We start from the raw sequence: 23,143 nt of genomic DNA, 5'->3' as shown, positions 1-23,143 counted from the left end.
ATATATCGACAAATTGTAAAGTACATACAACAGACAAGTTTAAATCAAGAATAAATATATTAGTTTCAAATAAGAGGTACACATTTTGGTTTCTTCTATGTATCTTCGAGGTAGTGGATGGATACCATGCATTTTTACCCACTAGTTTTAAAACATAAAAAGGTTTCCGAGCCTGTAGGTAAAAAATAAAATACCATATCCGACAATAATAAATTATCTGTCACGCTATGGCAAGTATATCATAAATATCTATATAATTTTCGAATAATATTATTGCTGCTTCGAAATAAAAAAAATATCTCTAATTAGCGGTCTACAGACCTTTTGATCTGTCGAAATCACAGAAAAAAATGGTATATTGATTAGCCGATCAAATTGCCAATTTCATTGTCCCGTCTGGGTGCACCTTAAATCTACGATGTAATAATAATTTTAATATCGATAAGAACGACACTGGCCAAACTGTGGCAACATTCGTTCACACTTACTTGTCAATTTGGTCCGTAGGATTATGGATTTTACTTTACTATGACCAGAAACATTTTATTATAAAATGGGCCCAGGAAATCAGCATGAATTCTGTACCACACTGAAGGGGGAACAGGCCACGGTTTCTGTGTTTTCGAAGGCGTTTTACTATTTTGCAAATAAGTTATACATTTTTTGGGAATGTTTTCTATTTCTGAGTCAAGGTTCGGCCACCAAAAATATGAGCGTGCGATTTCTTTTCCGAAATTCGGCTCTTTCCAGTGTTGTTGATAAAGTCTTGACATATTTGTCTTGAAGTCTCTTTACTAGTTCTTTATAAGTTAAATCCTTTGGTTGTTTTGGTGAACATAAATAAGTCAGTGTTTCGAACACTTTGGCCGTTAATTTGGTAATTAATAAAGGCACTTTTTTTTTCAGTTATATCATTAACTAAGATAAAACATTCGAACTGTTGCTCAAACACCTCCCACTTTTCTCCGTCAAATGGTTTTAATTCGCCTAACGCGGTCATTGTTAAGGTATGCACTTTTTGTTGTTTTTTTCCTTTATTTTTGAAGTGATCACTCAATAATTTCCGTAATTGATCCACTGTAGAGTCTTCACTGAAGTCTAACCTCTCATCCACTAAAATTTCAATCAATTCGTTTTTCTTACATTTATAGATGAAACTTATATTTCCGTTTTTTACTTGTTGTATTCTATTGCGGATTTCCTCAGGAGGTTCAGTACCCATTAGCTCTGCGTCTAGATAATCGGAATCTGACATCAAATTCTTGCGATGAGATTTTAATAGTCTTCATGTGTCGTCCGCCATTATTGCCAAATTAACACTAACACTTTATTACACTGATAATTTTACTTTTATACTTTTATTTCACTGGTTCATTTGCACACTAAATACTCGTCGCCAATGTTATATATTGAAACTAGTAATTAATTAATAAACTATATTTATTCAATTTATGCGAGTTTCATGACAACTGTGTATAAAAAACAATTGCGTTCGATGACAGTTTGACATCGTTCTGGAAAGTCTAGAACCATAGACCCAAGAGAAGAGTTCCGTTTCTCACAAATACCTACATATATCTACAGAAACGACTGTCATCATAAAATCATAGAATTATCTCCCCCAACAAGACATGCAGTATTTTCTACGAAAACCCTATTATATTATACAGGGAAAGAAAAAAACTGACGTCAAATTAGTCACATAAGACTTACCAGTAACAGTTGAATCAATAAATTCTCCTTTCCGAGTTACGGCGGATGAGTAACGACAACATAGTACTATCAATGAATTAACTATTGTGACAACGAAGCCACAAATGACCATTTCAGTCCTTACGTGAATGATATAAGGTCGTTGAATGTGATCGGTGATGTGAATGAATGATCTAATCGAATGATACTGGTGTGATGTTTATGCGATACTATATCTAGATATGTACTAGTTTTTGCCCGCGGCTTCGCTCGCGTTAAATTCGAAAATTGCGGAATGCTCCAATATACAAACTTACACACCCCTTTTTAGGGTAGTGGGGGCTAGACAGGTACAAAAAGTAGCCTAGGTCACTCTATCCCTTCAACTATCTCCACTTAAAAAATCACGTTAATTCGTCGCTCCGTTTTGCCGTGAAAAACGCAAACAATTAACAAACAGACACACACACTTTCCCATTTATAATATGAGTATGGATTATTCACGATTAGCATAAAATTGTGTGTTATAGGAGAGGTATTTATGCTTAATTGGCACATATACGTCTATATTTGTTTACAGTTATGCGCAGGTGTTAATATAAAGGTGCCAGTTTAGCAATCTTTTGTTATCGTATCAAGGTTATATTGCTGTTTTCTAAGTCTAACTAATTAATCAATAATTTTACTTTTATTTTATTTGAAATACGTTACACAATATGACAGTAAAATAAAAACCCAAGCACTGAGTAACTAAAAATACATAAAAGCATAAAAAATAAACACATAAAAGTAAGAAAAAATCAGCACATCACAAATTATCTAGATTTAGGTGACAATCATTAAGTGTTGAAGTAGAACATTGTGTTGTGTGTAAATACTTGAATAAGTGTGTTTGAGTCACTTGACACTTCCATAAGGATTCAAAGTTTCAAAGATTTAGTTACTGTTAAAAAATCTCTAGTCTCATTTCATGTTAGATTTAGACTCAACATAACTTATAGTTTCTAGTCCTTACAGTATGTATTTGTTTGTCCACAGTCCCAGCACGATGAAGCTGGAGTGGGGGGACGGTGAGGCCGACTATGGCCTCGAGGAGGCCGCCTTCTACGAGGGGCCGCCGGCGCTGGCGCCGCCGCCACGCAAGCACGTATCATTTAGTCTTCGCCTGGACCTGGTGAGTATTGTATCATGAACCATTGGGTGAAGGATTGTAGGAGGCCTTCAGAGGCCACCGGCACTGGCGCAAGCACCAAGCACATACATCTCCTTCCGTCTGCGCCTGGATCTGGTGAGTATTGTAACATGTACCCGGCGTGGGGGTGAGACATGGAGGAGGCCTACGAGGGGCCTCCAGCGCTGACGCCGCTGCCACGCAAGCACGTGTCTTTTAGTCTACGCCTGGACTTGGTGAATATTGTATCATGTACCAGGAGGTTGAAGGCCTGGAGGAGGCCTTGAGAGGTCACCGGCACTTCCTCCAATGTGTAGGCTAGTAATACTAGTATACACCACAGCAGCGGACAATAATAGAATAGTTTAGGACATTGGCATTAGGCATCTCATCAAGACATAAGATTTTGGAAAACTTTTTAACAGAACATTATATCTTTTCCGAAGACTCTAGACTCTAACTAGTTTCTCGCGGCTCAGGAATAAGTGGCACACTGCTATACTAGGCAACTATGTATAGTTTCAACCAGTTTCCTGTCCAAACCTTGATCTTGGTATAACAAACGACAGGAAAATCAAAGAAAGTTGTATGTTTATGTAAAGATGTCTTGTTAGAAAACTAGTCGGGGCCGGTATTCCTAATAAGTGAGCGTTTCTCTGGCTGGTTTCTTTCTGGATTGTGGGTAGGAATAATTGTCGGTTTCCGGACCCTTGGACGAGTATAGACAGTGTTCGCAGGTAATTATAGCTTACTATGAAGTGCAAAATTACGCACGAAGTTCTAGTAGTAGGTTATATGCAATTGATTATAGAGAAACTAGCAAATCTTGTAATAGCATCATAATTTATTTTTTTAAGAAGGCCCTCTTCGCAATTTACGAATTTAATTATTCTACCAAAAACCAAATTCATTTTATTATAGCGATTCGTAAGTTTTACTGTAATTCCTTACTCTTTATCTACTTACTGCTTCCTGAAAAAATAGTACATTACGATACAAGTGCTGTGTTTTAAATCGACACGAGTTACGAATTTCCTTTTCGCACGTGTATCGTACGACGTTTTTCAGTACAGATGGCAGTCCGAAGTTTCGACCTGGCATATAATGAACCACTTCTCGCACTAGTGCGTAAAAAAAACACCATCTGTACTGAAAAAAGCAGTTTCAACGTTGGTATAAAAATCACTTCACCAATTTTTAACCGTCGCCTCATATCTTTCAAGGAGGACGGTTCTCAAGTCGTCTGTATGTTTTTTATTTTTTTTATTTTTTATGTTTGTTCCTCGATATCTCCGTCGTTACTGGACCGATTTTGAAAAATTTTTTTTGATTGAATGTATAGGCATACAGATTGGTCCCATTTTTCTCAGAACTCAGTTCTGATGATGGGATCCTGGAGAAATCGAGGGAACTCCTCGAATCTGAAAGGCATACATATGGTGATTTTTGTGTTTTTAAAGGAACAGCATGCATTTAGGTACGGAACAGTGACATTTGGTGCAGTGGAACTGCTGATGATGGCCAGAACGGAACTCTTCAAATCTGAACGGCACGCTTATAGTGACTTTGGTATTTTTATAAGAACAGCATGCACTTTCGTCCAGAACAGTGACATTTGGTGCAGTGGAACTGCTGATGATGGTCAGAACCGAACTCCTCAAATCTGAACGAGACGCTTATAGTGACTTTGGTATTTTTATAAGAACAGCATGCACTTTCGTCCAGAACAGTGACATTTGGAGTACTGTTGACCGCATATGGAGTACTGTTCTCATCTCTGGTCTGGAGCACCGAAATACCAACTTCTTCCACTTGACTCTATCCAACGTCGGGCAATTCGTATTGTTGGCGATCCCGATCTCACAGCCGGTTTAGATCCTCTTAGCCTTCGGAGAGATGTTGGCTCTCTGTGCTTGTTCTACCGTCTGTACAACGGGAATGTTCTGATGAACTCTTTGACTTGGTGCCACCGTCGCGCTTTTATCACCGCACCTCCCGCCAAAGAAACAAAGTTCATCCTCACTTTCTCGACACGTGGCAAACCAAGAACAAACGGGCCTCCCGCTCGTTTTTGCCTAGAACGTGCAAGTTGTGGAATGAGCTACCTTCTGAGGTGTTTCCCTTGCGCTATGACATGGGGTTCTTCAAGAAGCAGGTATTTAGGGTTCTCAAAGGTCGGCAACGCATAAGTGGCTCCCATGATGTTGCTTATGTCCATGGGCGGCGATGACTGCTTACCATCAGGCGGCTCGTCTGCTCGTTTGCTGCCTATTTCATAAAAAAAAAAAAAAAAAAAAAAAAAAAAAAATTTGGTGCAGTGGAACTGCTGATGATGGCCAGAACCAAACTCTTCAAATCTGAACGGCACGCTTATAGTGACTTTGGTATTTTTATAAGAACAGCATGCACTTTCGTCCAGAATAGTGACATTTGGTGCAGTGGGATTGCTGATGATGGTCAGAACCGAACTCCTCAAATCTGAACGGCACGCTTATAGTGACTTTGGTATTTTTATAAGAACAGCATGCACTTTCGTCCAGAACAGTGACATTTGGTGCAGTGGAACTGCTCATGATGGCCAGAACCAAACTCCTCAAATCTGAACGGCACGCTTATAGTGACTTTGCCATTTTTATAAGAACAGCATTCACTTGCACTTACGTCTAGAACAGTGACATTTGGTACAGTGGAACTGCTGATGATGGTCAGAACCGAACTCCTCAAATCTGAACGGCACGCTTATAGTGACTTTGGTATTTTTATAAGAACAGCATGCACTCACGTCCAGAACAGTGACATTTGGTGCAGTGGAACTGCTGATGATGGTCAGAACCGAACTCCTCAAATCTGAACGGCACACTCATAGTGACTTTGGTATTTTTGTAAGAAAAGCATGCATTTAAGTTCAGAACAGTGACATTTATTTAGTTATGTTTGTTAAGCATATTGAGTTTTCAAGTCAAAGTTTGTCAAGCTTCGATTTCTTATAATATAATCGGATTCATGAGGAATTGAGGAAACTCCTCAAACCTTAACGTTATACGTATATTCATTTGTGTTGCCATCTAATAATTAAAGCATTAAAAGCATTTTTTAAAAATACCTACACATTTCTACATAATCCAACATTCGCAAGTAGCTTTCACCAGAACCCGAAAGGCAACGGTTTTTTTTTCTTAAAAATTATGTATAGTTATAAATTACTATTTTATATTGTACTGAAATGGACATGTCTCATAGTTCATCTTTTTGGTGTAGAGTAGGTACCTAGTGAGTGTGTGTTGTGACAGGCGGTCTGGGATGGGATACTTAGTAGTACGGGTACGGGCCACGCCGGATGCGTCAACCAACAGACCGTATCACAGGCGTCCTTTTTTGGCAACCCTATAGGGTTAGCCCTATAGGGCTAATTGAAATTTAGTTGTATAGTATACGGGTCATGTAGTAATAATTTAACTTCTAGAGCGACATCTCCTTACATAGACAATACAATGTACACATAAAATTTCTTTGGCGTGCGCGAGCTTATTTTTTCTCTATGCTCATGGCAAACCTCGGACACTGGCGATCAAATATATGAAAGAAACATACACTAAATGAATACCTAACCACAAAATTAAAATTTTGAAAAAACCCCGACCGCGACATACTTAGTGGACGCGAAACTAAATTGAAATCGGTTCACCCGTTTGGGAGCTATGGTGCCACAGACCGACACACACACAGACAGACAAACAGACAGACAGACAGACGGACGGACATACAGACAGACAGACACGTCAAAATTATAACACCCCGTCGTTTTTGCGTCGGGGGTTAAAAAATACGCATACTAAATTTAATATACAACAGGACGACTGAGCTAAAAATACACAGTTTATTTAAAACCAGTTTTGTGTTCTACAAGACATGTTCAATCTAAATTCATAACACTCCACGTTCCCTTGAAAGATCTATTAAACCCACTTTGAAATTGCTACTTGAACCTAAAAACAGAAAAAGGATCGAACAGTTATTCTCCGTATAATAATTAGGTACACTTAACTGGGTGCTAGTAAGATTAGCCAGTCATTGGATTCTAACCCTTAGTCAATTGATTTAAGATTGACGTAAAATACTTTGTAAGTATAATTATTTGTATTACTCAAAAGGAGTAAGAATATATGAACTCCTTAGGCGCTTACGTCCTTTTACTATTGAGTATGTGTTAGGTCTGTAGTAATCCGGTTCAGGTCTTCATGGCTCGGACAACTTTACAGTTTTATTTTACATTGATCAACAATCAACATAGACTTTGTGCTTAAAACTATAAGTGTAGTTTTTGTTTGTCAATGTTGACAGGTTACAGTTCTGTGTTTAGTGTAATTAAGGTTGCACCCGTAGTTGTAGAAACGTGCTTAATAATGCAATGGAACTTGTTTGAAATCTAGTAACATTAAATAACCCCTTAAATTAAAAGGGTTAGTATAGGTAATGAAAAATATAGGGTAGCTAGTATACTTTGTATGTAATGATCTAATGAAATATGTAATATCTATATAAAAATAGAGTATGATTTCTGATACTTAATCATTATAAATAAGACATATTTACATGTATCATAGATTTTTTTTTAAATTTAGTTTGTAAAACTTGCACACAAACGTATGTAGTTATTCTACATTTTCATTTCATTATATGACACAGCGTATGTTTTTGTAACCACAGTATACTATAAGTTTTCAATCATGATTGAAGACCATTTAAAATAGGTTCGAAATTATAATGAACTTCCGAGTTTAATGAGGTATGTCTAACAATTTACCTGATACCTGCGCGCGCAGCACGGTAACGATCAATCATCGGCGCAGGAGTATTGAAAACAAACTAGACTTGCAGTACAAGTATTTTAGCCAGTATTGTGATTTCTTAGAATTTTGGTAACGTCTCGCGCTACTTTTTTGTAACAGGCCTAACTATTTGCTCGTCGGTAAGAGTCAATTATTTCTTATGTCATTTAACCGCAATATATAATAGTATTAACTGCGTATTGCTATTATGTATATAATACACATCAGAAGCTCTCAAAGTTGGACATAAATAACTCAATTATCTCAGCTCAAGTGCGACTATTTTTATTGATGTTAATGAAAAACAAGCTACGAATACATACTAATATTTATATACGTACCTACGTAATTAGTTACCTACCTAATCTAACTATTGAATTTGTAGACCAATTTGTCATGTACTATTTGCACTGTATTTTTCTGGTTTTACAACACTGTAATCTCTGTATCGATCGATGTTGCGCCTACTATTAATAGAGAGTCAACATACTGCGCGCAACTTGTATCGCATCCGTGTTCCTATTTCAAAGTCCCCATTCTTTTATTATTTTTAAAGTTGCCCGTGACACTGACGGTAAGCTGCCCTAATGAGTTTCGACATTAGTACAACCGTCGCTTTTTACGAATGGGTTATATTATAACGAGTAAACAGATATGGACGAATCGGTGCTTGACATGACACGTGGGTTTAAAATAGCGATATTTAACAAGGCAATTAAATAACTACTTAGATATTTGTACTTATACAAGGTTACGGCGGTCACTGAAAACCTGAGACACCGGGTTAGGGTCAAGATCGCCCGGAGGTCCCACAATAAAGTTGTGTTGTGTGCAATATAGTTGTGTTATGGAAAGCCTGAGGTTCCCTTGAGGTTTAAATTGAAATACGCAATCTGTTAATACATACTGTATTAAGTAAATATTGCAGCACTGAGTAGTGCTGGATGTATTTCAGTGCCCGAAAGAATTCCTCTAAAACATCACGCACCTACCTTACATTATAAATACCATTTATGGAAAAATAGTTTTGGATAGTTCCAAAATGATGATGTGTGTTGCGTTAAAAGTTAGACAAACAGAGTTAATATACAAAATAAATAAATATTAGGGACACCTTACACAGATCAACTTAGCCCCAAACTAAGCAAAGCTTGTACTATGGGTGCTAAGCGACGATATACATACTTAAATAGATAAATACATATATACTTATATATACAGGGTGATTCATGAGTCGTGAGCAGGAGTGAACAGGGTACTGGGGAGGGTCACGCTGAGCAACTTTCATAATGGGGCAACACTGAATTGTGATTATTTTTCTTAACTATGACTTAATTGAAAAGTACTTAATTGATAGCTAATTATCAATTACGTTCTAATTATGACTTAATTGATGATTAACTATCAATTAAGTCATAGTTAAGAAAAAAAATTATCACAATTTAGTGTTGCCCCATTATGAAAGTTGCTCAGTGTGACCCTCCCCAGTACCCTGTTCACTCCTGCTCACGACTCATGAATCACCCTGTATAGAAAACATCCATGACTCAGGAACAAATATCTGTGCTCATCACACAAATAAATGCCCTTACCGGGATTCGAACCCAGGACCGCGGCTTAGCAGGCAGGGTCACTGCCGACTGAGCCAGACCGGTCGTCATACTCCTAGTATGTTTTATATTATAATTTAACAAACATATTTGAGACCTTATTAGTAGCGGGGCCGCAGCCGCCCTACCCAGAGTGACAATCGTTGACGCTACCTGGCGATCAAAACGCAGTCTGCCTCCGTCGCACCACTACAGAAGAGCGATAGAGAACTAGCTACGATACGATTGCAATGTTGGCTAGTTACTCTGGTCTCATTAGCCCCGCATTTCCGGCGCCTAATCAAAGGTTCCATCCGCCCCGTTGGAGTGACTAATTAGATGCGATTTTTCCTTACTATCCTTATGTTTTTTTCTATGTAACTCAATAATTAGAAATAAATAAATATTATAGGATATTCTTACACAGATTGACTGAGGCCCACGGTAAGCTCAAGAAGGCTTGTGTTGCGGGTACTCAGACAACGATATATATAATATATAAATACTTATGTATATAGAAAACATCCATGACTCAGGAACAAATATCTGTGCTCATCACACAAATAAATGCCCTTACCGGGATTCGAACCCGGGACCGCGGCGTAGCAGGCAGGGTCACTACCGACTGCGCCAGACCGGTCGTCAAATCATATTTATAAAATAACTAGCATTTTTCTTAACCACTCACATACTAACATGCTTCCAGTAGCTTACGAGCACACTGAACTGGGGGGTTACCATGACGTGCTAAAACCGTTCAGTTTAGGTTGAGAGAGAGGGACGGGGCTATGTAACTGCTATAGCTGTGTCCCTTTCTTTCAACCTAAACTGAACGTCTTTAGTACGTCATGGTAACCCCCCCTGCTCGCAGTAGCTGTGGCTACATATCGGAGTATTGAAATGTATGACAAATTTTATGTCGAAGCAATTGAGAGCTCCTATAAAAATCCAAATCACGTGAGTAGTTAAGATCATAAATTAAATATAACAAGATCATACCATCCCATACATTAAAAATTAAAATGCGACCGCCTACGAACGCGCTTACACTCCACCACACATAGATGGCGCCACAGAAAATGCCTTGTTGCCACCGATTATTTGTAGTTTGGCATTAAGTGTCAATTCCGAGCCGTAAATCTATGTCAAAAGTGACACTTAACGCCATCTACAAGTATAATCGAAAGCTACAAGACATTTTTTTGTGGCGCCATCTATGTGTGGTGGAGTGTACTGTGTAAGCGCGGTCTTAGGCGGTCGCATTTTAATGTATGGGATGGTATGATCTTGTTATATTTAATTTATGTTAAGATTTATCCCACCCCTATATGTATGTCACTGAGATTAAAATTATGAACATGAGTTTTATGAAAATTATGAACATCAGTTTCATGTCTGACAACCTTCAACAGTTGCATAGTACTTTGCAGATAATGTTGCTGATTGTACATAGTAATACCTATCGCAACAGTTGCTGTAATATTCCATGTATAGTTGTTTCCGGGCTCCCATGAGCCGTGGCAAATGCCGGGATAACGCAAGGAGGATGATAGGTTGTTTCTTATCCTTTAAATAAATAAAAATAAAAGTAAGTAAGTACGAGCTCATATTTTAAGCCGTCATATTAAATGAATAATCTTTCACTGACTAGTCAGAGAGTATATTAATTGTTAATTAATAAGTACCCTTAAAATAATCCTTAACAAGTTAAAGAAACGATAAATCAGTACCAGCGACAGTAATACACAAATGACGAAGTGTTATCCTTATCCCCATTCTTTACTATCAGGGGATTAGGAAGGAGAGATAAATCTGTGGTAAAAAGCTGTCAGTGTACGTAGTCAAATGCACAAACGCTTACGATAATATCGTTATCCTAGCCAGCTATCTCTATCGCTCTTCCGTATTTGTGCAACAGAGCCAGACTGCGTTTCGGTCGGTGTCTTGCGTCAACGACTCAACGTTTGTTTTTTCGGCTTGTCTGTGTAGGCAAGGCGGTTGACGCGTGGGGCGAGTACAGTCGAGTTCATTAATATGTGTACATTTCGTCACCTTAATTCGTTGAAATAAGGTGAAAAAATGTACATATATTTATGAACTCGACTGTACCATTTAAGCCGGCGATATGTTAAACGCGTCCTGTTTCAGGATCTTCCTTAAATATATCTTGAAAAGGATATTTGTTTTCTGTGTAGATCCACTGTAAAAATGTTGGAATCGATGGTACTCTGGAACCATTTTATTTATGATATTTTTTCTATTTTCCAAACGTCTATTTTTGTATTTGAAAATCTAGAACACTGGCAGTGTGTATTATAATAATAATAATATAGCTTGTGGCGAGCTGTTGGGGAACAGCGACCCCACGTACCCGAGTGCTCCTGGGGAGTTCTGTTCTGTGTCGAAAGGGCCTCTACGCGTTGGCTTCGGCCCCGAGTACGCCTCCCAAAGGTCCGGAATACCATTGTTCCGTGATGGGAAAGATATAGCTTTATTTGTCCATACAAGAAAAAATCATTTAAGAATTTCAATAAAATTACATTTGACTTTGATTACTCAATTTACATAAATATTATTGATTAATTAAATAATTAATTAACTACTTTTTTATTTTTGAATGGACCCCCTTCGGGTAAAAGCCTCCTCCAAGGTATGCCACTTTTCCCTGTCCTTGGCTGTGCGGGGCCAAGTTTGGCCTGCTATTGTGCTGTCAGATGAAGTGACCATCTAGCATGCGGTCGGCCGCTCGATCTTGTTCCTGCCGGCCCGGGCCATATTACCACTTTAGTATGTATTAGTTTATGTAAGTCCAAGAAATCCTTGGTCATTCATAGTAAATAATATTAAGTATAGGTACCTACACCTAAGCTAAGTAAAACATAAAATAATAACCTAACCACAAAATTAAAATTTTGAAAAAACCCCCGTCCGCGACATAGTTGACCGATTTTCATGAAACATGGCTAAGAACACTCCCGACTAACTCAGCTTTCAGACAAAAAAAACTAAATCTAAATCGATTCATCCGTTCGGGAGCTACGATGCCACAGACAGACACACACACAGACAGACAGACAGACAGACAGACAGACAGACAAACACACAGACAGACACGTCAAACTTATAACACCCCTTCGTTTTTGCGTCGGGGGTTAAAAAATAAAATAATAATAATATGTTTGTTTTTTATTATGCAGAAACGTCTGCGAGCGATATTACATATTTTTTCCATTTTTCCTTTAATTTAAAAATATAAAATAATAATATGTTTCCTGTCGATGTACAGTCAAGTGTAAAAATATGGGTGTACACATCTTACTCAAAAATATGTCCTATAGCATCTTAGTCCGGTGTAATAAGAGCGTAGTACCATATTTATGAGACGATTATTTCGATACGTATTTTTGCACTTGACTGTACCTACAACTAATATGTAGGTAGTAGGTACGTAATTTGCAACAATATGATTAGTGAATAGGAACCATTAATGAACATGAAGTGATAAAAATATCCGGCATGAATGGCCTGTATCTGTAATATTTTTCGAACTGCTTTTCCTCGTATCGTATCCCTTGCTTGAATATTGGATACTTCAATTTCTACTCTTTTAAGTGTTTGGTCTGTCTGTTTGGGAGCGCTGTTCATTTTCTCTTCTCATCTTCATCATTCTCTCCTCTTTTGTTTACACTATCGAGTGATGTATTCTAAATCTGTAAAAACTGGTAACATGGTAGAGGTAAGGTACCATACGGTTGGTGTACGCAGCGATCATGTTCGCCCCTCGTCTTCACACTTCGGTGATTGCCGTTGGTGCCCCTTTCCGGAAAATAAATGAGTAAAATAAGCCAGCCGATGCGTACTATGCTCATTATTACTTGACATCGTATAACTCAAACTTAGAGATAAAGGTTTTCAGATGGTCTTTTGTTACCCCGTTTTGACACTTTTGACTCAATATCTGATTTTGTTCCTTCTTGCAAGTAATCCATAAACAATCTTAGGCAAGTGCCCCAAGATTTATTTATGGATTTTGATTCATTTATAAGTATGTACTTCTACAAAATCTACTAATAATAAAGTGTAAAATTTACGGTAAAATCGCAGGCTAGAGGCACAATGTAACCATAAATTCATTGACTGCCTCGTGTTTACAATGTTTACATCTCGCGCCCATTACTCTCCCTCCTCCAAACAACGCTGTCCGTTCAGCTTTTAAGTCGAAATATCCCATAAATAGAACCAAGAACATGGTGTAGGATTATTATTGAAATCGGTCCGGTCATGCGAGCGGTCAACTCGATTCTCTATTCACGGAGCGAAATACGCTTCCGCCGACGGACATGCACTGCTTAAAAATATTCAGAAACAATTGAATCGATGAGCTTTGATCATAATAACTTAAGTTAAATCCGGTTTTTTGACCGTTGAGTCAAGGTTAACGTTCACACGTTCCTACTCAAATAAGCGAAAACCGTTCGTCAGAAGATGAAAGCTCCACCTACGTGCTTTTTAATTTATTTCTTACCACACGCTTGTATTATGTCTACGTTCTTGAATACATGCACGCTACTGAGTGGAATTATTTTTAGCCCCGCTGGATATCTTATCAATAGGTGTTCTGACCCTTCTCAATTGAATGTATTGAAGCCCTGACACGATCCTAATCACAAAGTATATCAATATTACCCAATAAAAACGTCAAAATCGAATCAGGCTGTCCCCTCACGCCAATCAGGGGCAATCTGTCGAACAAGTGAGCTCTGACTATAATGCGGACCCTTTATGGAGTTTATGGCATCATAGAAAAGATCAGGACCTTATCTATATAACAATACATAAACTCGTGACAACTGATTATGGATTTTACAGCCGGGGTTTTTTTTTAATACTACGTCGGTGGCAAACAAGCATACGGCCCGCCTGATGTAAAGCGGTCACCGTAACCTATGGATGCCTGCAACTCAAACAGTGTCACAAGCGCGTTGCCACCCTATTAGAAACTTGTACACTCCCTTTTGCTGTGTTAAGTACACAGTACAGTGTTGAGGACATGCTCGTCAAAAAAACACTAAATTATTTTTCTGGAGCTTTTTTGCTCTTTTGCTGTAACGCGAGGGAAATGGCTGATTTTTATTATGTTTCCCTTAGTTATTGCTCCCTTGCATAGTTGGTGATATAACATTCTAGAACATAATTATACAATCGATAGGTAACCGCTAAGACCTAACAAACACCCACTGTAAATCCCCATACCTAAATCAAATATCTGTAAGCTAACTAACAATTAGTGTAACTAACTGAAGCGAGCGATGATTGCCCGTAAACGAGTATTTTTATCGGGGTCACCCCTGCGCCACGTGATTATCTATATTGGGGGCATGAACTCACTTACACCTCCTAATAGTGGGGACGATTGACAGACATACTTCACTTTTCAGCCGTGAGATGAATGGCTATTGAAATGTTGGTGATAAAGCGACAAGACCCTAGTCGGGCACGCGACTAATGATTAGGTGGCTTTAATTAATGTCTTACTTTATTTTTGAAGTGGGTATTTAATTTTTTATTTGCCTTAAACGACCTTAAGCAGCCTTTTGAGTTACAAATTCCCGAACAATATAAATTTTATTGTCAGTGTCATAAAACATAACAAGTAACAATTTCTGGTCCTATAGTGGTCGAGAGCACCAAATTAAATCACATTAAATAGTCCTATAAATAGTCTATATTGGTACTGTAGAGCCGATTTGGCGCAATTATGCAGCCATTTAGTGATATAATAGGGCTATAGCAGTATCATCCGTGACGTTTAAGGTCTATAATGGTGATGTGATGATGACTATTGTGCTAATTTGTTGACATAGAGGACACAGTAACGCTATTATAGTATCAATTTATGCTATAGTAGCATTTGAGATTCCGTTATACAGGTTTTTTGTTCTGTAATAGCAGTTGCCGTCCCTTTTAATGCGAATGAATGAAATTTCTAAAATAATTTAATGTGTGTAATATTTAACAAACGAGGAACTTTATGAAAAGTGGCGTGTGAACTTGTGAAGTTTAGTGTCAATCAAAATAATTTGGATTTCGTATAATTCCATCATTACTGCAAAAAGGTATGCGATGGAAATTTTACCGTTAAAAGAATATTAGTTTAATGGAGTATTTTAAGTGCGCCCTCGATTTATACCTGTTTTGAATAAAATAAATAAATATAATTTAATACAATAAAATTATTGGCACCATAGTTTCTACTATGGATCCAAGAAGTAAAACACACGCTTTTATAGTTCGACTATGTCACTTATCATACGCATTCACTGCCATAAGCCCGCCATTGTGGATTCAATTAGGGTTGCATGAGACTTTAACTATGGTCCAGTTTAACTTATAAGTTCTTTATATAGAAAACAATACTTGTTTTCAATGTTTTACTATAGAAAGATCTTCTAAACAATTTTTTTTTTATAAAACATATAGTAAACTCAGCTATAACGCTATTGTGTTTTAAAAGAGATACCGAAACCGTTTATTACACAGTTCTGTGATATAAAAGAGTAATTGTGACGTATACGGCGATGAGATATAAAAGGCATTAGAAAACGACTATTAATGCTTTTCAAAGCTATATAAACGTATCCTGAAAACTTCATTATACAGCAAAATAGCTCTATAATGGTATTCATATCACTACTACAGTGTTAAATACTGTAGCAGTGTTTTCCAAAGCCACTATATCCCAAAATAGTGGTATAGTTAGGTTTTAATTTCTGTTAAAATACGACTACTAAAAATACTATAAGCGGCTTGTTGGGAACCTTAATAGCGCAAATTGATAGCATAACAGTGATTCCTAACACTATTATACAATAATATTGTTCTTTAGTAGGTTATTTGATCCTGTTATAGACCAGGCCTATAGCGGCTGTATAAAATGGTGATATAAACGTTTAAATCACTTCCTAATAACACCTTTTAGCTGTATAACACAACAACTATAGCGGCTTGTCGGGAACCTTAATAGCGTAAATTGATTGCATAACAGTGATTTCTAACACCATTATATAATAATATTGTTCTATAGCAGTCATATTTGATTCTGTTATACATCAGGCCTATAGCGCCTTTATAAAATGGTGATATAAACGTTTACATCACTTCCTAATAACACCTTTTAGCTGTATAACGCAACAACTATAGCGGCTTGTCGGGAACCTTAATAGCGCAAATTGATTGCATAACAGTGATTTCTAACACCATTATATAATAATATTGTTCTATAGTAGTCATATTTGATCCTGTTATAGACCAGGACTATAGCGGCTCTATAAAATGGTGATATAAACGTTTACATCACTTCCTAATAACACCTTTTAGCTGTATAACGCAAGAACTATAGCGGCTTGTCGGGAACCTTAATAGCGCAAATTGATTGCATAGCAGTGATTCCTAACACTATTATACAATAATATAAATCTATAGTAGTCATATTTGATCCTGTTATAGACCAGGCCTATAGCGGCTCTATAAAATGGTGATATAAACGTTTACATCACTTCCTAATAACACCTTTTAGCGGTATAAGCTTATAGAGCTAAAAGGTGTTACTGGAGGCTTTTATACGACAAGCGGTCACGCCGAAAACCTTTATACGACATCTATAGTAGCTTTTGGCGTCGAAAACCAAAATTATAGCACTAAAATGCTACTTGGGGTGTTATAGGTTAATGTGTTAAATCAGAAGTACTAAAGCATATGACTTTACTATAAAATCGAAACATTAAACGTTTAACTTAGTTGTTAGTGAGTTTTCACATTATCCAATCCGATATCGGATGTCGGTCGGACCGATATCCCATATATTTACGCCGCCATCTTTGATTTCCTTTGAAATCCTTTCTACATCCGATATCGGATCGGATAATGTAAAAACGTACTTAGGGACAACGTGTCTATTTGATACATTATAATATCTACGAGTATATACTTATAATACAGGTCTAGACCCTCCGTTAACCCTAAGATAACAATACACAGCTTGTAGAAAGAAATGATTCCTCGTCCAGTTGACTCAATGATTTATGTTTTGAATTCTACACCCACCTGTGACCCAAATAATTCTAAGTCTTCACAAGGGTCTCAAGTCTCAATGGCGTGACGTCACCGTCTTTGCTCGCACCTTTCTCAGAAGCCATCAAGAGTCAAATATCAAATGAGGTGACAAGGCCGACTCTGTGTAACCGTCTCAATGTCGGGGAACTTAAATATTTATTATTGACCCCAGTCCCTAAGTACTGTTGTTGATTTTGGGTCCCTGACAGTTCATTATTTTAATGTTGATAAATTCTTGCAATGCAGAAAAACTATAGTTGTATGATAATTATATTTGATGTCAAATAATTGATGTTAAAAAACCATGATGATAGTTGTGTTATAAATGAGATGCCTAGAAATTAAAGTTTATTTTTCAGTACAAATGGTTATTCTTTACGCACTAGTGCGAGAAGTGGTTCATTGTATGTCAGGTCGAAACTTCGGATGGCCACATATACTGAAAAACGTCGTACGACACCTACACGTGCGAAAAGGAACTTCCTTTTTTACGCACTAGTATCTTAATGTAGGTACTATTTGACGGGCCTTAAAGCTCTGCTGAACTGGGTTTATCTAAGATGACAACTGTAGATAAACTGTATCACTCCCATCAGTCGAAACTGATATTTGGAAATAGCATAATATCACACAACTAATCGTGGTACCATCTGTCAACTCTCATCTTACTACATATTTCTATTGGTTAATGTATACGATATGAGCCTATTTATTCTATTATTACGTTAGTTGTACACGACTAAGTTGTCATCTCATCTTGGTTTTGCCCTCTGCGCAGTTCGATATTCCACAATTGCACTATTTGAACGCAGTTAGATTTTACTTCATCACCATCAGAGAACCTTTAACTTCCTTTTCGTTTTTCGTCCATGCATTGGTTTAAGTCCTTAACCTACTACAGTTTTTGTCCATGTTCTCCTTCTAATTCATCCATTCTAACGTTTCTTTATTTCTTCAGTGCGATGAGGGCGGCGGCACGGTGGAGGGCATCAAGAGCGAACCGCCGGAGACAGAGGAACCAAGAGCCATGCAGAAGGTGCCATCTCTCTCGGACCTGTCCGATCCGGAGGCTTCACTAGGTGAGTGATAACCTTAAGTACTTAGTTCTTTCGTAGTTTAGTCTACTTTGAGCCAAATCACTTAGCCAAGCTCTTAAGGACTGCGTAAAGCGCGATATCGATGTGGTAGCAGTTTGACATCGACTGAACACATGGGAACCTGGCAGCAAACCTCATTGAGTGAAAGGACAGCTCTCTAAGAGGTCGTGAAATTCATGATAGGTCCTGGTTATACATATAGCCACGAACGGCGCTCTCGCTCGATCGCAGATGCTGCTTATATCATCTAAGCCTTATGATGACAATAGTTCGTTTAGGATGGCCCCTAACTTAAGGCGAGCTTTACAAGTCTAGGGGCGAAACAAAAATGGTAATTCTACTTGAACAAACGCTTCCTTGGTTTCCATACATTAGTACCTTTCGATTGTCGTTAGATAAGATTGTCTTTTTCTAGTCTACAGAAGAAGAGCAATGTAGGTATAAAAATTAAACCCAATTGTAGAATGTAGATGTGACTTATTGATGAGCACATGAAATAATGTGATTTCTATCTTCAATGTTTTTGTAAGTAAGGAAGTTACCTACATAATTAATCGTTATCGTATTTGGAATATTTAGTACTGAAACGGATCACGATAGTGTTCGGTTATTACCAGTAAGATATGAGATTAGACAAGACATCTTCAAATTCTATTCTTATTATGATTATGACAACGATAACAATTAATTGCGAAAACCAGATATCGATTTGTCAGGTGATGGTCTGATGGTATTTACCTAAATGCATATATCAGACGTTTTAGACAACTAGATATTTTCGGTTGTCTTGTTGTTGACCGACTGGTGGCCGTTAGGTGGGTCGACCCAGAAATCTCTAGAAGGACATTGTGGCGTGGACCTGCTTCAAGAGCACTCCATGCTCCGTGAAATAGTCTTTTAAACTAAGTTAATTCATGGAAAATTACTGTAAAGTAACTTTTGTCTAAATATGTATATCCCTCAACACTAGCAAGATTAACTTCCTTGCTGTTTCCTTTGCCGTGCTTCTATAATAGTGTAGACAAATTCATACAAATTTCCCCTAACACGGCTGAAGGTTGGCCATTACTCAATCACCGACCCCGGCGTAAATCAGTAGCAGTAACCCTTGGCCATACATAGACCGTATGTGTTCGCTATAGGAGCTACATAAGGCCATTGAATACGATGGTGCAGCGGAAACAAACGACTTGCGTCCGGCGCAGCCAACTTAGCCGCCCTGAGCTAGGAAGCACCAATTGGTCAGTATCCGAAGATCAAGTGAGATGGATTTTGAATTCCGACAGCTTTGAATGATCGTGAATCTTATTCCAGTGTTGATGTTTCAATTTGCACGTCCCTATACCTAAGTAGGTAGGTATTGTATTGTAATGGTATGTAATAACGATTTATATATTTTCGTTGTACAGCACTATCCGGATGATCTGATCTGAAGATCAGCGCTGGAAGTCGCTAGCAATATGCTGAGATTAGACCATTTCGTACCACCTCCTTCTTGTTTATGTTTTCTTATTTGAAAATAAGTGTACTTGGGTTTACTTAAGTAGACTTGTCGGAAATCGACAACCGTTGCACACTTTTTTACGTAAATAATGCTAGATTATAGTACCTAAACTATCCCATTAGATCATATGGTTTAATTATGGGTTAATTATATGCACTAGAATATCGACCCACTTCTCATTGCCGAGAGAAATTGGAAAACAAACCAGACAAACTCACAAACCGAATCCACGATAATGGTGTTTGTTGTCTTCGAATAGCGTTGCTTCCAAGATTCCGATTTCTAGGATTACAATCCCTGTTGGGTTGAGGAAGGGTTGAGGGCATCAATGGATGGGGACAATCGCTGCAAAATATTTAGGTAACAATTTCAATCTTGTCTGTATAAAATGAACATGGCTGATTATACATTGCGATCCGCAACGATAATCGATGGTTACGCGGCCACGGGAGATGATTAGCAAATAGGTGAAGCCCGAATAGGATAATACGGCGCATCCTCGTTACTGCAGCTTCAGCCGCTGTTTTCATAACTGATCGCTTACGTGCTATCGTACTATAGTTTATAGCACGTAGGGCTGGTAAAGTCTTGAGTATCTATTTCATCGAAAGATCTTCGTTGCGGGGCATAGGCCTTCCTTAAGAATCTCATAGAAGACCGGTCAAGCGCTGCATTCTTTACTAGACGGCTACCAGTATTCTACGTTATGTTGAGGCTTCTGCGTTGTGTTCTTTAGTACGCGCTGGCCACTCTTGATCAGCACCACAACTCTCTCGAGTATTATCCTTTCGTATAAGCTCATTTAAACTCAACTATCAATAGGTACTAAAAGACTTCTTTGCATCCCTTCAATTCCTTCAAATTCTACCCTGCTTTCCTCGTTACATACCATAGTTTGAAACGTAATGACAGATATCTCAAGATTCTCAAGGTTTTTGATGTTATGTAGTTCATTGCATCTTTATGGGTAACAGATAAACAACATTAGTAATGCCAGTAATGGTTCCATTGATAAAAAACATTAGCTTTTAATTCAATTCGTATCCTACGAGTATCTCAAGACGTGAGACGAGACGTATGCAAAATGCACACATCGGCAACCCGACGTGTTAATTGTAATCAGTCGATGCCGAGGTTATTGAACTGCAGACGTGTCTGAAGCCTCGCCGGAGTGGCATACGGGCCCATTGTTCCTGCAACTGTCCTCCACGTGGGAGCGTGCATTTGTTTTACTAACATGCACCAAAACATGCGAGGCGGGCGTTTGTCGCTCGGATATACACGTGAGACTAAAAAGTTGGGTTAATTGCTTACAATGGCTTTGACATGGGATTTTATTGCGTATTGTGTCAGAGAATCTAAAATAAAAAGACTGGACTCTGGACCTATCATTCCAAATACACATATGAGAACATATTCTTCTTCTTCATACTGATGTGTAACCATAAATTATATTTTTGTCCAAGACACTCTTTATTTTAAACATCAGAAATAGCACGATTCACGATACATAATACGTATAACTAAATTATGTTAAGTTAAGCATCGCTAGCCATTCTAGCCAACATGTTGGTTAGGTACTATTTTTATAAACTCGACTGTCAAAAAAAAGTCGCCTTCGACAGACTTTCCGGGATCGATTCCCGGCTCGGCCACCAGTGGGCCCTGTCTTTTTTCTTTCGTGTATGATATATATTTAAATTTATAGACTTTATTTGAATGTTTCTAATGGAAAACAAGGGTTATATGCACCTGAGGATAGGATCGAATATGCTTCCTACCTCTATATTATTTACCCTATTTGGATAAACTCAACGCAAAGTATACATATTTAGTCACAGAGACAAACACTACAAAGGTAGACTAGTGTTCTCAGTACAGAGGTACTGACTGTACTCATGAATGAACGATCGTAACTGGATACAATCGTTCTGAATGAACTGGCTCCGTCCCGCCGCATGCGCAGCGTAATTGAAAAGCTTTAGAACATTTAGCTGACTAGTGAGATCATGCCACCCTCGACGATATTGTCGATCTGTATATACTAGCAAAGAGGATCGAGTATTATAGAGAGTTACTGTCAAAATAAAATGTGTAATCACAGTGCATACGCATAGACTGCCATCTCTCGACACAAGCTTAAAACATTTGAACCTCAGTTTTGACAATTTGGCCCATATTGTTAGCTTGATATGTGTTAAAATGTCAAATATTAATATTAGCGCCATCTAGCCGAGCGTTCCCCAAAGGTGTAACGCCATCTAGGCCACCGTACCTTTTTCTCTAGGGCTTTGAGGTACGTTTTTTTCTTAGACTTTATCCGTCTATACGGAGTTACATTTATGTCTTTGATACTAAAAAAAAAATAGCGGAATGTGTGCGGAACGAAAATATCAGACAACAGTTGATATTTAATTCAGTATACTGTAAGGCCGTAGATGACTGTAATTTAGTTTAAGTTACGATGGGACTGGCATAATCTTAAGATTAAAAGTCCCGAAATAAATAAATGAAAAAAAAAGTCCTCTTTTCGAGATTTTGAGCGCACTTAACATTTTTTGTGTGTGAAATATTCATGCGTTTTGTGTTGTGCTGTGAACAATAAATAATTCGGAAATTAATCTAATACCACATGTAATTCGTATTTTCCATTGGTATCGTGCAATTTAAACTACAACTGTTATTGTATCAGTGCTCACATTTGTTGCATACAGCAACATACCTTTTGTTATTAATTACTCAGAAAGCTTTCTGAATGCCAATGATCTCACAACCAGGGATGCAGAAGATCGTGCGAAGTGTAGAAGGGAAAGCCGGAAAGCGGACCCCAGGCTCCGAAGCGCTCGATCTGAGGATGCAACCGGGAAAAAGATTTCTATATCAACTAAGTTAATTTCTGCAATTACGAGTAGTAAGAATACTAGAGTACAATCTGCTAACGACTTCCTATCGCATCTACACACAACCACATTACATATAGTCTAAAATCCATAAATAGCATTATCAGACAAGCACCACTCGGCATGCGTATCAAAGACAACGCCACCAATTTGTCGCTATCTCGTTGAGTCATACTCGTGATGGACGTACCTAGTATGTAGTTAGTACGCTGTTTATGTGCCAAATGATTGTTGGGATCAATTACATGC

At 37.9% G+C, this 23,143-nt stretch overlaps 1 protein-coding gene across 2 annotated transcripts in view; it reads left to right on the top strand.

The window, feature by feature from the left end:
* The window catches only part of LOC125232397 (ETS-like protein pointed), a 198,546-nt gene that overhangs the window by 37,192 nt on the left and 138,211 nt on the right, over positions 1-23,143 (top strand). For both annotated transcript variants that reach the window (XM_048138042.1, XM_048138041.1), the window contains exons 2-3: positions 2,731-2,866; positions 18,352-18,472. In XM_048138042.1, the coding sequence (XP_047993999.1) occupies positions 2,741-2,866; positions 18,352-18,472 (247 nt within the window). In that variant the 5' untranslated portion in view covers positions 2,731-2,740. The remainder of the gene's footprint in view (positions 1-2,730; positions 2,867-18,351; positions 18,473-23,143) is intronic.

The sequence above is a fragment of the Leguminivora glycinivorella genome, chromosome 13, assembly GCF_023078275.1.
Source record: "Leguminivora glycinivorella isolate SPB_JAAS2020 chromosome 13, LegGlyc_1.1, whole genome shotgun sequence".
Lineage (NCBI taxonomy): Eukaryota > Metazoa > Arthropoda > Insecta > Lepidoptera > Tortricidae > Leguminivora > Leguminivora glycinivorella.
Note: the sequence above shows the minus strand (reverse complement) of the source record. Positions and strands in the feature narration are given on the sequence as shown.